The following is a 13,713-nucleotide window of genomic DNA, read 5'->3' on the forward strand; positions in this document are numbered from 1 at the left end:
CCCCTCTTTTTTTTGGTACTGCTTTTAGTACCATCAACAGTGAGTGTGAAAAAGGTAAGCACACAGTGAAGGTCAAATATCAGATGCTATTAAAAAAAAAAACTGGTGGCCATTCTTGGAATGGCCATGATTCAAATTAGAAACTGAGCATCAAGAGAACCGTTTTTACTCACCACAACTTCTTCTACTGAAGCGACACTATTAAGAGAAAAATTGCTAAAGATGGTCTGGTATCATAATTGTCTTTGAATTGACCAAGTCACTTCCATAACCCTAGTGCTGATAATTAGAAGGCCTGACAGAACCCCCCTTAGTCCACAGAAGATGCCCATTTCTGTGGGAAAGGGAGAGGGGTGATCCCCAAGGGTGGGGTGCTCTCCTTCTAAACAGTGTGACATGAACCAAAAGGTAATTCCTGATACTAGATAAAGACATTTGTGTTGGGGACACTTCATAATTTCTTGAAACCCTAAAATATATTCAGGTAACAGAGAGAAGTGACAAGTCAGGGGCAGGAAATGGATGAATGAGGGAGAACAAACACAAATTTATATATATATATATAATATCTGTGCTGTAATATATAATTTATATATAATATTATCTATATTATATCTAATATATATATTCTATTTATATATACTATATCTTATATCTATGCCAAACACCATGCCAAAATATTCCAAGATCACATGCAAAGTCAAAATTACTATTTTTATGCATGGATGTGTCAATGTAATGAAAGTATAAATGCAGAATTATAATTACACTAAAATGATGTATCCAAAGATGATTTAAAGTGGTAGATGAAATTCAATAATTTTCAAGTTCATAAAAGCACAACCAAATTGCTATACTTAGGATAATTCAGAATTTAAGGCACTAGGAGAATAACTATTTGACACTGAGCAGGAAGGGCCCTTACAGCATTGCCTGAACACACTGCCACCGAGAGTCAGTGACCTCTGCTTAACACTCATTCTTCTAAACCTCATCGTCCACTGTGTGAAGAAACTTCCAGGGAGCTATATTCTCACTTGTGGATGCAATCACATTTTCATACCAAATTATCAAATTAAGATGTTTGCTTCATCAAAACTAGATATCCTAATGGCATTTTTGAAATATGCATTCAGCGCTAATTATTATTATCAGTTTCCCTTTGTATTACTCCCCATTTTATCCAACATATACTGTAACTATTTCAGGCAAGAAAGGAAAGTGACATAATTCAAGAGCCGCCACCTGCACAAAAGAACTATTTCTCTGAGCAAAAATGGAAATAAGAGATAGCACAGTGATTTGTTTTACATAGCGATCCAGCTCATCAAAATTAAAGAAAATGTTGAATGGAGCTTAACTTAAAAGAAAGGGCATCATAAAAAGAGATGTACACAAAGCTAGACCATATAAACTGAAGCAAATAATGATCATGCATTTCCATTCTTCCAGTCTCACCAGTTTTATTAAATTTTTTCATGAGGTTTAATATGAAAACCTATGAAAATGTTCTACAGCCTTATTTACCCTACTTGGGGCTGTCTCTGAACAAAATACATTATCAGGAGAGAATGTATTTTTCTCCAAATGTCAAATTTTATTACAGTCAATAGATAAAAATATAAAAAGGTCATATCCCTAGAGACAAATAAATACCAAGAGGTTTTTTTTTTTTGTTCTTGTTTTTTTTTAAATTACCTCATTCTGATACTAAATTCCACAAACAGTAAAGATAGCCACATTTTTATTAGGAACGTGCAAAATTTAGCATTACTCACAAGAACAGTTCCATAGCTGAAAAGGAACTCCTCTGTGACCACCTGAGGTAGAAAAACCTGTGTGATGAGAGAGTTGCCACAGATTAAATCCTGAAAGCCATATGCCAGAAAGGAAGGGGAAAAGACAGAGAGGGAAATGTTTTGGTTGAGCTGACTTTTCTCAGCTCCAGTTTACAAAGAAGGAAGTCACAGGAATTGCTGTTGCTCCTTTTCTGACTAAGACCATACCTGAGAAGTTACGAGGTGAAGCACTATGGGCATCAGTGGAAGAAACATCTTCAGCTGCTTCACTTGGACCGTTGATGGGTGTTTGCGACCAGAAATGGTAGCCAAGGCATTAAGAATGTCACCTGCAAATGACATCCCACAGCAAGTATCGAGGTTAAAGACCACAAGCACTTAAGGATCCTTGGTTGCGACTTGAATACTAATAAGACAGATGTAGAAATTGATCTCCGAATCAATGGAGGAGATGCAGAGTGATTTTCTTCCCAAATATTGAAATTATACCAGAAATTTATAGTCTCTCAGGGATAACATGGATAGAAATATTCTCATTTAGGAGAATGTATAAATGTTTATGGTGGAATGGCAGTTTTTAAAAAAAAATTCTTTTTCTTCTCCTTTGGAGAAGGAAGTAAAAGAATTTCAACCAGAAGTTACTGCCTTTATAAAATGGAGAACATTATCCAAAAATTAAGTGAACATATTACAAATAAAAATTGCTTTAATAACAGAATGAAAGTAAAAGGAAATGAAGCCCAGAAAGTTCTTATGGAATAATAAGTCCAATGAAAGATAAAACTTGAGGACCTCAGAACTTTATCACATGATAAACTCAGTAACTGACAAGATCATGGCCTTCAGATCGGAAATTTTAAAATATTAATGTATCACTGTATCACTATATCACTGCCATCCCATTGCTCATCTATTTGCTTAAGCGGGCACCAGTAACAATCCAAAATAAATTTTGAGATGCTTTATTTTCAGTCATTTATAAGAAAAAGTTTCCTAAAGAATTAGTGATGTGAAAAATGGTACTCTCAGTTATGAAGAGGTTTTCATTACTTTGACAACATTCTAAACTTTTGAGTTCAAATATATTTTATCATTATGGATTGTATCCAATTTTAATTTTAAACATTTTTGGTTTATAGCTACATCTGCTGGAAAAGGATGGCATATAATTTAAAGTTAATCCAGGCACTCCTTAAGTTATTTAATTTCTATAGATAATTATTTTAATTTCTACATTAAAATTTCCATGTAAGATGAAATTTTTTAAGCTGTAATAAATGCCCTTTGCAATTCATTATGAGAATCTCATCTTAAAATTTTAAGCCAAATAAATTTCTAATTTAATAACAAAATTCTTTCATATCCAATATGAAGACCCATGCACTTTTAAATTCTTTTAATAGCAGTAAGACTAACCTGAGGGAAAATCTTTTTCTTCAGAATAAGATAGAAGAAAATCTTGAGTAAAGTTTCTTAAAATAACAGCAAAGTTTACTTTTAAACAATTAAAATGGGTTTGGGGATTTTTTTGTTGTTGTTGTTTTTTGCTTACGTTCCAAAATTTTCTGTTCCCCACAGATAATATCCCAAATGTAACTGTTAGCCTGCTTGTTGCAGGCAAAATCACATCACTGATGCAAAATAATCACAAAAACAGGGAAGGGATATTTTAAATCTTGAAACTACGTACACATGCAAGAAAAAGTGTCATGGCACTCGCCTGCAGAAACAGACAAGCAAGAACAAAAAGTGGTGATGCCTGAAAGGCAAGTCACAAAGAGGCAGGCAGTGAGGGCCTGAGGATGAGACTCCAATTTACCCAGGACTCGTGGCAGCTCCTGCACAATGTGACAGATGAGGAGGTCCAGGCATTTGGACAGGTACTCATTGCCGCTTTGTGGCTCCTTGCCTGGAGAGGTCTTTCTGCTGTCTCTCTCGATGTACATCACCAGTCTACACACAGGAAAGTACAAAAGATTACTGCTCGAGATAAAGCAGCTGATCGCATCTGTCCCACAAGGCCACCAGGGCAAATGTTTCCTGGGGGCACCATCCCAATCATGCTGACATTCAGATTTGTAGCAACGTGTCAGGCACAGTGCATTTTTTACCCTCAAAAAAAAAAAATCTGAGTGCTGGGACCGGAGCAATAGTATAGCAGGTAAGGCACTCACCTTGCACAGAGCTGACCTGGGTTCAATCCCTGACATTCCATATGGTCCCTGAGCAACACCAAGAATAATTCCTGGTTGGGGGTTTTGATTTAGGGCCCCACTGAACATTAATGCAGAAAGAATAGAAGGCAACTTTGAACATCTTAGCCCAAGTTGTAATAAAAACAATGCCCTGATTTAATTTGCCCTTGGCTCACAAAGAGACACATTATTCAGATGAAGATGAAAGGCATAAAGGCATCTGGACACAGGAGGGCTCTTGGTGGTGTTTATAAGACTCAAAGTTAAACAAATTGTCTGTACTTTTGCGTTCATCATTAATAATAAACTTGATTGGAACTTCAGGCAAGTCACATAAATTTCAGGGGTTTTTTTTTTGGTTTTTTTTGTTGTTGTTTTTTGCTTTTTGGGTCAAACCTGGCAATGCACTGGGGTTATTCCTGGCTTATGCACTCAGGAATCACTCCTGGCAGTGCTCAGGAGACCATATGGGATGCTGGGATTCGAACCCAGGTCAGTCTCGTGCAAGGCAAACACCCTACCCGCTGTGCTATCGCTCCAGCCCCGAATTTCAGTTCTTAAAGTAAATTTGGACATGAATCCAAAGAAACTTTTCATGTTAGCACTGGTTGACACAGATAGCAAACACTATTTTAACAGAGATTATACATGTCATTTTGTCTCTCAGTTTTAGATAAGCCTTTTAGTAAATCTTTATCTTCTTGAAACCATCAACAGTCTTTAAACAGCCAAATGAATTGTTTCAAATCAGAGTAGGGAACAAACTGAAGCATCAGTGGAAACAATTTAGGGTGCTGTTGAAAAGGTGGAGATCCACATTTTATCCCGTTGGCTGGATTTTGAGTTCCCACTCCCCTCAACTCTCTAAAGGAGCATGAGCTCACTAATTTGATCCTGTAAAAGTCCTCTTATAGCAATTTACCTCCTGTATTCTCTTGCACCCTCCTTCCCCTCCAGTTCTGTGGTTCTCACTCACTTCACCAACTAACACTTCCCAGAGAAAACTTCCAACCATCTCCCACTCTCTACTAGAGACAGGGAGTTTACTACACACTACAGAGATGCAAAATATGCTGAAATAGTTAGTACGTAGTTCTCTGTTGAGATACCCATGATTTTGCCTTTCTAGTTATTCTTACTTGGGAGTCAATTAGCAAGTACATGGAGGACCCCAAATAAAAAAAAAATGAAGTTCCATATAAGCAAGTTAATAGCCTGTTAACTGGACACTGATTAGAGCTCCAGCCACACTCTAACACATACTTGACACTTGTCAAAGTGCAGAGAAAACAGCAGTAAATCGGCATGAAAGCACCACAACTGCTGGAAGAATTCAGAGCACAAGACTTCTTAGAAATGAGCAAAATTTAGAAATGAGGTTTCCATCATTTTATGATAAAAGGAATCCAAAACCAGAGCCACCGAGGATGTTAAGAAATAACTGAGACCAGCCTGGCAGGCCTGGCAGTCAGCCTGGAGGTCCCAAGAATCTGCAGCAAAATAATCATCACTGTGACCTGCTGCTTCCAGGAGAACAGGAATGACTCTGAGAATCTCTGAGTCCTGTCTGAAGAAAAAGACCAAACCTGTCATCCTTTTCCCAAGATGAGCTTCCCAATATCTCCCTGCCTAGTCTTACCACCTGCAGAAGAGCTTTCTGAAAGTTAGTATAGAATGTGACTGCTTCTCCTCCAAGACAAATATTCCAGTAAATCCAAACCTCTAGGAAGAAATTGTTCTACCTATATGTACACATGTTAAATATGAAGCATTCATATTTTGCTATCTATAACAGCATAAAATTGAGGGATAAAATGTCCAGCATTAAGTGAATATGGTTAACCATTATAATGTACCTAAAGACAAATGAGAAAATGGAGTTGGAGCAATAGTACTGCGAGTGAGTAGGACACTTGCCTTGGACAATAACAGTCTGGGTTTAATCCCTAGTACCCCATATGGTCCCCTAGTGTACCAGGAGTGATCCCTGAGCACGGAGCCAGTGTTAGCCCTGAGCAACACTGAGTATGGACCAAAACCAAAAATTTAATTAAAAAACAAATAGAAAAAAGATAAAATTACATACTACATAGAGTTACAAGAGTAGTTTGTTTAGTAAAATAGGCAAGCCTCCAAAGTATGCTGTTTACAAAAGAAAAATAATATTTATACTTGCTTAGATTTTATTTCTAATTTTTTAATTCTTTTTTATTAAAGAGCCATGATTTATTTACAAAGTTACTGATAGCTGAATTTTAGGAATACAATAATTCAACACCAATGTTTAGATTTTTAAAACTCTGGAAGGACACATGAATGATAGTGCTTACTTTTGCCCTGCTGTAGTCTCGCAAGGAAAGGTAGGCAGCACAAGGTGGAAATCTTTTCACTTCCTGAATTTCTATGTGCATTGAATCATGAGTAAGGGTTAGCTATCCTAAACTTAATGTTCAATGTTTTTAAAATATAGAGACATCCATGTTTAAAAAATATTAAGTGATGTTCTGTTCCATAGAACACCCTCGCTGGTGATGAATGCGGCATACAGGACAAAAGACTCCCCCTGTTTGTAAGATGTATAGATAAAAGAAAAAAAAAGATGTATAGAGCCTATGTTTCTTCACAGTGCGAAATGCCAGACTGGCTTGTACAAAGAGACAAACCATCTGCAGTAACCCAAACTTTACTGTGGTCTGTGATGCATTCTGACTTCTGGGTATTCCTCTTCTTCCCTTCAGGAGGATAAATCTTTAACTTAATAATATTGGGACAGACATGTCAACCAAATCTTGATGTAATTCCGACTTTAACACTCTCTAAAAGTGTGATCTTGGAAAAGTTTCTAAAGCTCCTAAATGCAGCTTTCTAATTATCAAATGGGAGGATGGCTCCTTTGCAAGATTGCTGAGAGGATTAAAGGAAATAATTGCCTAGGGCCATGGTACATGAAAAATACTCAAGAAATTCTTGCTGTTAACAATAATCATTATCATTTACTCCTACTATCATTATCAATAATAGCAGCAGAAGCATGCCCCACCATCAAACTCAAAATCCTGCTTTCCTGACTAATAGATCTTAGGGAGAAATGCTTAAAGAAGCTCTAACTCTCCTTCTGCACCTACCCTCTGACTCACAGGCCCACCAGCTCGATCTAAAACCCTAACCCTGGCTTCTCTTGTCCATGAGAGCGCTTGCTTAGCAGATTAAGATGAGAGGGAGTACGACATCTTGTTGTCGACAGTGTAGAGATGTGTGTTGTTTTCTGCTTTTTAACCTGGGAAAGAAATAAGTTTCCATTTAAGGAGCTCAAGTAAGTCTCAGTTTGCTTCTTATTGGAATAAATAGACAGACAATACCACCATTTATTTATCCCTTCTTCTACTAAGAGACAGGATGGCTGCTTTCAGCTTTGTTTCTGGCAGACCACCCTGCTGCCTGTGAATCCTGCCGCCTCTAACTCCTGTGCAGAGTGAAGGAGGAGAGGTCAGGATACGCAATTAAATGAAATCCTGTGAGTAACAGGACTGTACATCACAGTGCCTTAAAAAAGAAAAGGTGCCTGTTATAGCAACCCCTGTGATGGGGTGGGGATGAGAGGGAAGCTGGGGACACTGGTAGAAGGAAGCTGAAACTAATAGTTTGATTGGTGTTGAAATAGGGTATGCCTGAAACTCAATCATGAATGACTTTGTGAACCGTGGTGCCTTTAATAGAAATTTAAATTTTTAAAAAAGAAAAACAGTCTAATGTCCCGCTGAGGTTGCCACCAAACTACTTCCCAAGTGCCTGTCCTATTTGACTCCCACCAGCATGCAGGAGTCTCCTCTGAGTTCCAACCTCTCTGATTTCTGCTTGTATTGAATTTCATCTCTATCTGTTCTGCTTGTATTGAATTTCATCTCTATCTGATGGCCTTCATTTCATAATTATACTGATGGCACACATGTTTTGATATTTCTTTGCTGTTCATGTTTCCTCTTTTGCAAAAATGCCCGTCCAGCTCTACTGTTCCTATGGGGTCACATAACTCCTAAAGAATTTGTTTCTAAATAAATTTCTTTATGATTTATTAGTGGGACTGGACCGATAGCACAGCGGGTAGGGTGTTTGCCTGGCATGCAGCCGACCCAGGCTCGATTCCTTCGCCCTTCTCAGAGAGCCCGGCAAGCTACCGAGAGTATCTCACCCGCACTGCTAGCCTGGCAAGCTCCCCGGGGCAAATGTGATATGCCAAAAACGGTAATAACAAGTCTCACAATGGAGATGTTACTGGTGTCCGCTTGAGCAAATTGATGAACAACAGGACGACAGTGATAGTGCTACAGTGCATGATCTATTAGTAATGCATACTTCATTGGTATACCTATTTTATATGCCTATATACCCAGGGTCACATCAAAATTTCTCAGTCAAAAAAAAAAGTCATGAGTGGAAAAAGCTTAAGTCCTGATCAAGAACATTACTCTTCCTCTTCTTTTTCCTGCTCTTTTTTCAACTTTTTGTTTTTCACAGTAAAGTTCTCAGTCAACTGGAAACTGATTTGTCAAGACTGACTTTGAAAGAAATCTAATTCCACTGTTTTTCCAAGAGGATAATTACTTGCCTGGCAGTCTTCATTAGAAAAGGTGATTATAAAATGAAGGGTAAAAGAAGAGAGGGTAAAATAACAAAAATGTGGTAAAATTTGAAGGGAAAAAAAAAACCAAGTCCAGGGTTGGGTAGGTAGCTCAAAGATCCTTGCAGACAAATTTAATCCTACTAACCACAAACCACCCCACCCCCAACCAGCCAGGTATCTCTCTGGGGATGGTCTTTATGCTCCCAAGCTCTACAGGAGAGACATCACCCCCCTAAAAATACAAACAGATCTCAGTGAATCTAGATGACCACCACTAGGCTTGAATCCAGGCAAAACTCTGGAGATTTGGTCTCAAAAACAAAGCTTCTGGGCTGGAAGAAAGCAGATGACTCACAGCACTACCAAACTGCAAACAAGGAGACTCGGTGAATTTCTCATGATGAATAAATGAATACCCAAAACTTTAGCCCTTTCTTCAGGGGTCCCTAGGACTCTTGCAGCCAGCTTCCTGCCTTCCAGGTTGAAGTACTTTTCTTGCACTGGCAAAATTCCCTAAGTATTAAGCTCAGAGTTGACACAACTCACCATACATTGAGAACTTCTCAAACAGGTCTCATTCCCCAGCTTCTGAGCAGTCACATGAGAACATGGCTTCTTTGCTTGACATTATTCTGCTCATCATCCAATTGTGTGTGTGTTTTTTTCAAACTATGCAGTATTCCAGTGTGTGACTGTACAACAGTTTGTTCATTTTATTACTGATGGACACTGGAGCTATTTCACTTTATGAACAGTGTTAAACATCTCTGACGTGGGACACACGCTAATGTTTCTGCCGTATGTATATGCAGAAGTAAAACTGTTGGATTACAGGCCTGCCAAGACTCCGTTTAATAGACAATGCTCAGAATCAGTTTCTCAAAGTGATTGAGTCAATTTACACTCCCACAGGCAGATACACAAATTCCAGCTGTAGAGCCAGGGAGCTGTAGAGCGCAGTGGCAGAGCTCGTGCTTCACAGATATGTGTCCCTGGGACCCACCCACCGCACCCCAAAAGAAAGAATTCCAGTTTTTCTATATCCTTGCCAAATTTTTGTATTATAGGCTTTTTAATTATAGTGATTCTGTAATCAAAGTAAAGTGAAAGTAAAGTAAAATTTACCAGTTACACATGCGGGGTGGGGGGCTGGGGAGGTGGGGGGGAGGTATACTGTGATTCTTGGTGGTGGAATATGTGCACTGGTGAAGGGATGGGTGTTCGAGCATTGTATAACTGTGACTTAAACCTGAAAGCTTTGTAACTTTCCACATGGTGATTCAATAAAAGAATAAATTTTTTAAAAATTTTAAATAATTATAGTGATTCTATATGGGGGTGGGGGAAGTGATATCCACTAATATCTCACTGTGATAAAACTAAATTTTTCTGATGCTTAATCTCCACTTGGATAAATGGCCACTTTCATAGACTACTTATTCAAGTCTTGTAGTCACTTTTCCATTGGGTTATAAGCTCTTCAGTTCTTTAGATAAGAACCCATTGTCCCTTTTATGTGAAACAAATGCCTTCCTCTATTCTACAGCTTATCTTCTTGCTTCTAATCACGCTTTTCATGAACAGATATTTCTAACTTTAAGGTGATCAAATTTACCAACAGTTTATGATAGCAATCTGTGTCCTGTTCAAAAATATTTGTTTACTCCTAGGTCATGTAAATATTTGCAGATATTTGCATTTTCTATCTACTGGTTCTTCATCGGTTTATATTTCTTTACACTTAAACATTGAGACTACCTAAATTCACTTTGGCATAGCGTACATAGCAGACATAGCTTTCTTTTGCCACATACTGATATCCAAAATAATCCAGTACCATCTTTTCTACAGTTTCCCATTATGTCTCTTTTGCTCTTTTTCATGCTTTTTATGCTTTTGTTGCTCTGTGCTGAGCCCAAAAAATGTCAACATATTGATTTTCTATTCATCTACATCAATCTTCTATTAACCTAAGTTATTGTATTTCTACTTTGTCATTCTATTTTTCAGTTGTATAATATCTACTTTCTTTTCATAGTTTAAGCTTTCCACTGAAATGCTCTAATTGAAATAGTCTGAAATGGAGTTATAATTTTATAATGCCTCTATTTAATACTGCTATTAGAGTGTAATTCTCTGTGCATATTATTATCTTGTTTATCTCATCATGAATTACTTTTCAGTACTTTCTATTATGTTAGGCTCTAATTACAAAAACTGGAAGGATATATTGAAGCCTTGGGTTAGACTTCCTCAAAGACGGTGTGTCTTGGCCTCCAAAAGACTGTTAGGGTACCAGTAAAATTAGGCCACTACAAACAAATTCAAGTTTGAGATGATTTGAAACTGGGATTCTTTCCCTATTCCAAGACATCCTCCATACAAATAACAAAGATCTCAGAAGCAGAAACCAGGGTAAATGGAAATATTTGTATTTTGGAATCAGGGATTCCAAAAGAAGTCCCAGAAAACTTGAAGTGAAAACTTGAAATAAAAAAAAATTAATATATTGTATAATTGATTTTTTTCTCTGAAACTTAAATTATTTATTACTAACTTTGATAGTGTAGAGTTTAACCAGCAAAATTTGAAGCATAATTTCCTTAGGGTTTTAAAAAACCCATTAAAATAATTTTAAACAGTAGCACTGTAGCACTGTTGTCCCGTTGTTCATCAATTTGCGGGCATCAGTAACGTCTCATTGTGAGACTTGCTGTTACTGTTTTTGGTATATCGAGTACGCCACGGGTAGCTTGCCAGGCTCTGTTGTGCAGGCGGGATACTCTCGGTAGCACAGACTATTAACTCAAAAAAAACCTCCATTATCTTTGCTGGAAGAAATAAAGGACTGATGAGAACCAGAATGACATGAAACTAACTTTAGAACAATGCTCAATTTCTTCACATTCTCCCAAAGGTCTTCCCTTACAGGAGATATATATATACATGTATACATATATATACATGTATATATATACATATATACATATATATACAGGCTACAGAGAATACATTAACTTTATTGACAAGGGAACATTAGTTACTAAAAAAGTTCAGATTCTATGAAGAAATAGAATGTGGAAACATTTAAGCATAGTACCTAAAAAACACTTTTCAATTGCTGTACAACAACACTACATTTCTTATGTTCTACAAGTTTACAATGAGTTTACAAGTATTCTACATGGAGTTTTAAAGACTAAATCTAAAACATAACCCATGTAAGCTACAAATAAATGAAGTCCATTCTTCTCCCCACGCCCCTCCATTACCTTTAATAAGATTCTTTCTCTCGGGACATGTCTGTTTCCCCCACCTACTCTCCCTTCTCTCCATTTATCCCTTTGAGTCATTCTCACTAATCAGCCCACAAATATCTCGGTCCTATTGCATGGGACACCTCAGGCTCATTCCACACACATCCACTTTACACTTCCCTGGCACACTGTTATGCCTCCCACCTACTTCCAACCTGGCCGTGTCCTATACTTGCTTCTATCTCTGGTACCTACACCCGTGCGGTGCCTAAAGTAAAATGAGTTCACCTTGTACAACATTCATCCATCCCATAACTACAGTGTCTACCATGTGATAAGCACTTTTCTAGTCCGTGGAGATACAGTTTGTAGCATGTGTATTAAGGAGGAAAAAATTAACAGTTAACAAGTAAATAACTAGAAAATGGTTTAGTGCGAGAGAAGAAATAAAGAAGAGGAAATCAATTTGTTGCTTGCCAGCAAAATCTTCCATGACAAAATTTCAATTAAGCAAATACCAGGAGTACAGGAAACAATGTGAAGATAAAACAAACATTCCAGGCAGTGGGGAAGGAAGACACAGGCAAGTTCCAGAAGGTAAGCACATACTTGGTGTGTTCTTGCGAGAAGCACAAAGAAAGAAGAACCAGACAGCCAGACCCCAACCGTGAAGGCTATTTCAAGAACCTTAAGTTTTACTCTTAATTAAAAGAAATGAAGTGATCTGAATTGTAGGTTTGAAACAGCCCTCTGGGCTCCCTAAGAACATATCATAGATGTGGAGGTGATCTGGCTGCGACATCTGTCACTCCGTGGATCGCCAGGGTTGATCTGATTGATATGGCTAGCTAGGCTGCCTCTTCCTCCCTCACTAGCGCATGACTGTCCCTGCTGAAGCTAAGCACTCGGTCAAAGACGACAGCCTTCCTGAACAGAGATGGACTGGATCATTCTTTGGTGGAAGGTATATGAGTATCTGTGCTCCCCTGCTAGAACCTTCAAATAAGCTCTCAAAAAAAAAAAATATATATATATATAGAAAAGTAAGATCAGTTAAGAAGCAACTGGAATTGTTCAGATAAAAAGCTTCAGATCTTTGGTTCAGTTGGTAGTGGGAAATGGTGTGAATGATGAGATTTTGGATTTTGCTTTAAGCTGCAAATAAGGATACCTGCTCATGATCGCATGAGATATGAAAGGAGTCAAGAAAAAAATAACTCACTGCAAACAGAACCAATTGAAAGAACAGAACTCTGATTTATTGAGATGGAAAAGGTTTTGGAAGAGTGTGTCTGGAATAAAAATTAAAAATTCTCAGACATGGAGTTTAATAATAAATAATACCATAATGCCACTTTGATTTGTGAGTCTGAGTTCAAAGGAAAGGTCTGGGCTGGTAACATTAATATGAAAGTGATCTGTGGGCACATGGTACTTAAGACCATTAAACTAAATGGCCAGTATAGGAAACTGAGAAAGATAGAGAAGGATGAAGGAAAACAATGTGGCCTGGGTACTGAGTAGACATCACCTCAGGACTTGTTGTTTCTCGTTGCCAAGCAAACCTTCCCACCATAAACAAAAATGAAAATGCAGAATAAAATATATACCCATTTAATAATCACATCAAATCATGTAGAGTACAAACAAATATATTTTTAAAATGCCAGAGACAAATCTGCTGTAAAAGAACTTACAGTTTGGATAAAATTTTCCATGACAAAAAAATACATTGATGCAAAAAGTGATGTCTGAAACTATTTAAGTGGAAGAGAAGATGACATATTCTGCAGTACAGTATCATACGATGCAGAAGAAACTCAAAAAACAGATGTCAAACA

General features: G+C 37.6%; 1 protein-coding gene across 1 annotated transcript in view; it reads right to left on the minus strand.

The window, feature by feature from the left end:
- ULK4 (unc-51 like kinase 4) overlaps positions 1–13,713 on the minus strand; it is a 575,532-nt gene that overhangs the window by 398,014 nt on the left and 163,805 nt on the right. The window contains exons 23-25 of the mRNA XM_004614546.2: positions 3,619–3,752; positions 2,007–2,128; positions 1,779–1,835 (exon numbers count right to left, since the gene is read on the minus strand). Of these exons, the coding sequence (XP_004614603.2) occupies positions 1,779–1,835; positions 2,007–2,128; positions 3,619–3,752 (313 nt within the window). The remainder of the gene's footprint in view (positions 1–1,778; positions 1,836–2,006; positions 2,129–3,618; positions 3,753–13,713) is intronic.

The sequence above is a fragment of the Sorex araneus genome, chromosome 4 (genome assembly GCF_027595985.1).
Source record: "Sorex araneus isolate mSorAra2 chromosome 4, mSorAra2.pri, whole genome shotgun sequence".
Lineage (NCBI taxonomy): Eukaryota > Metazoa > Chordata > Mammalia > Eulipotyphla > Soricidae > Sorex > Sorex araneus.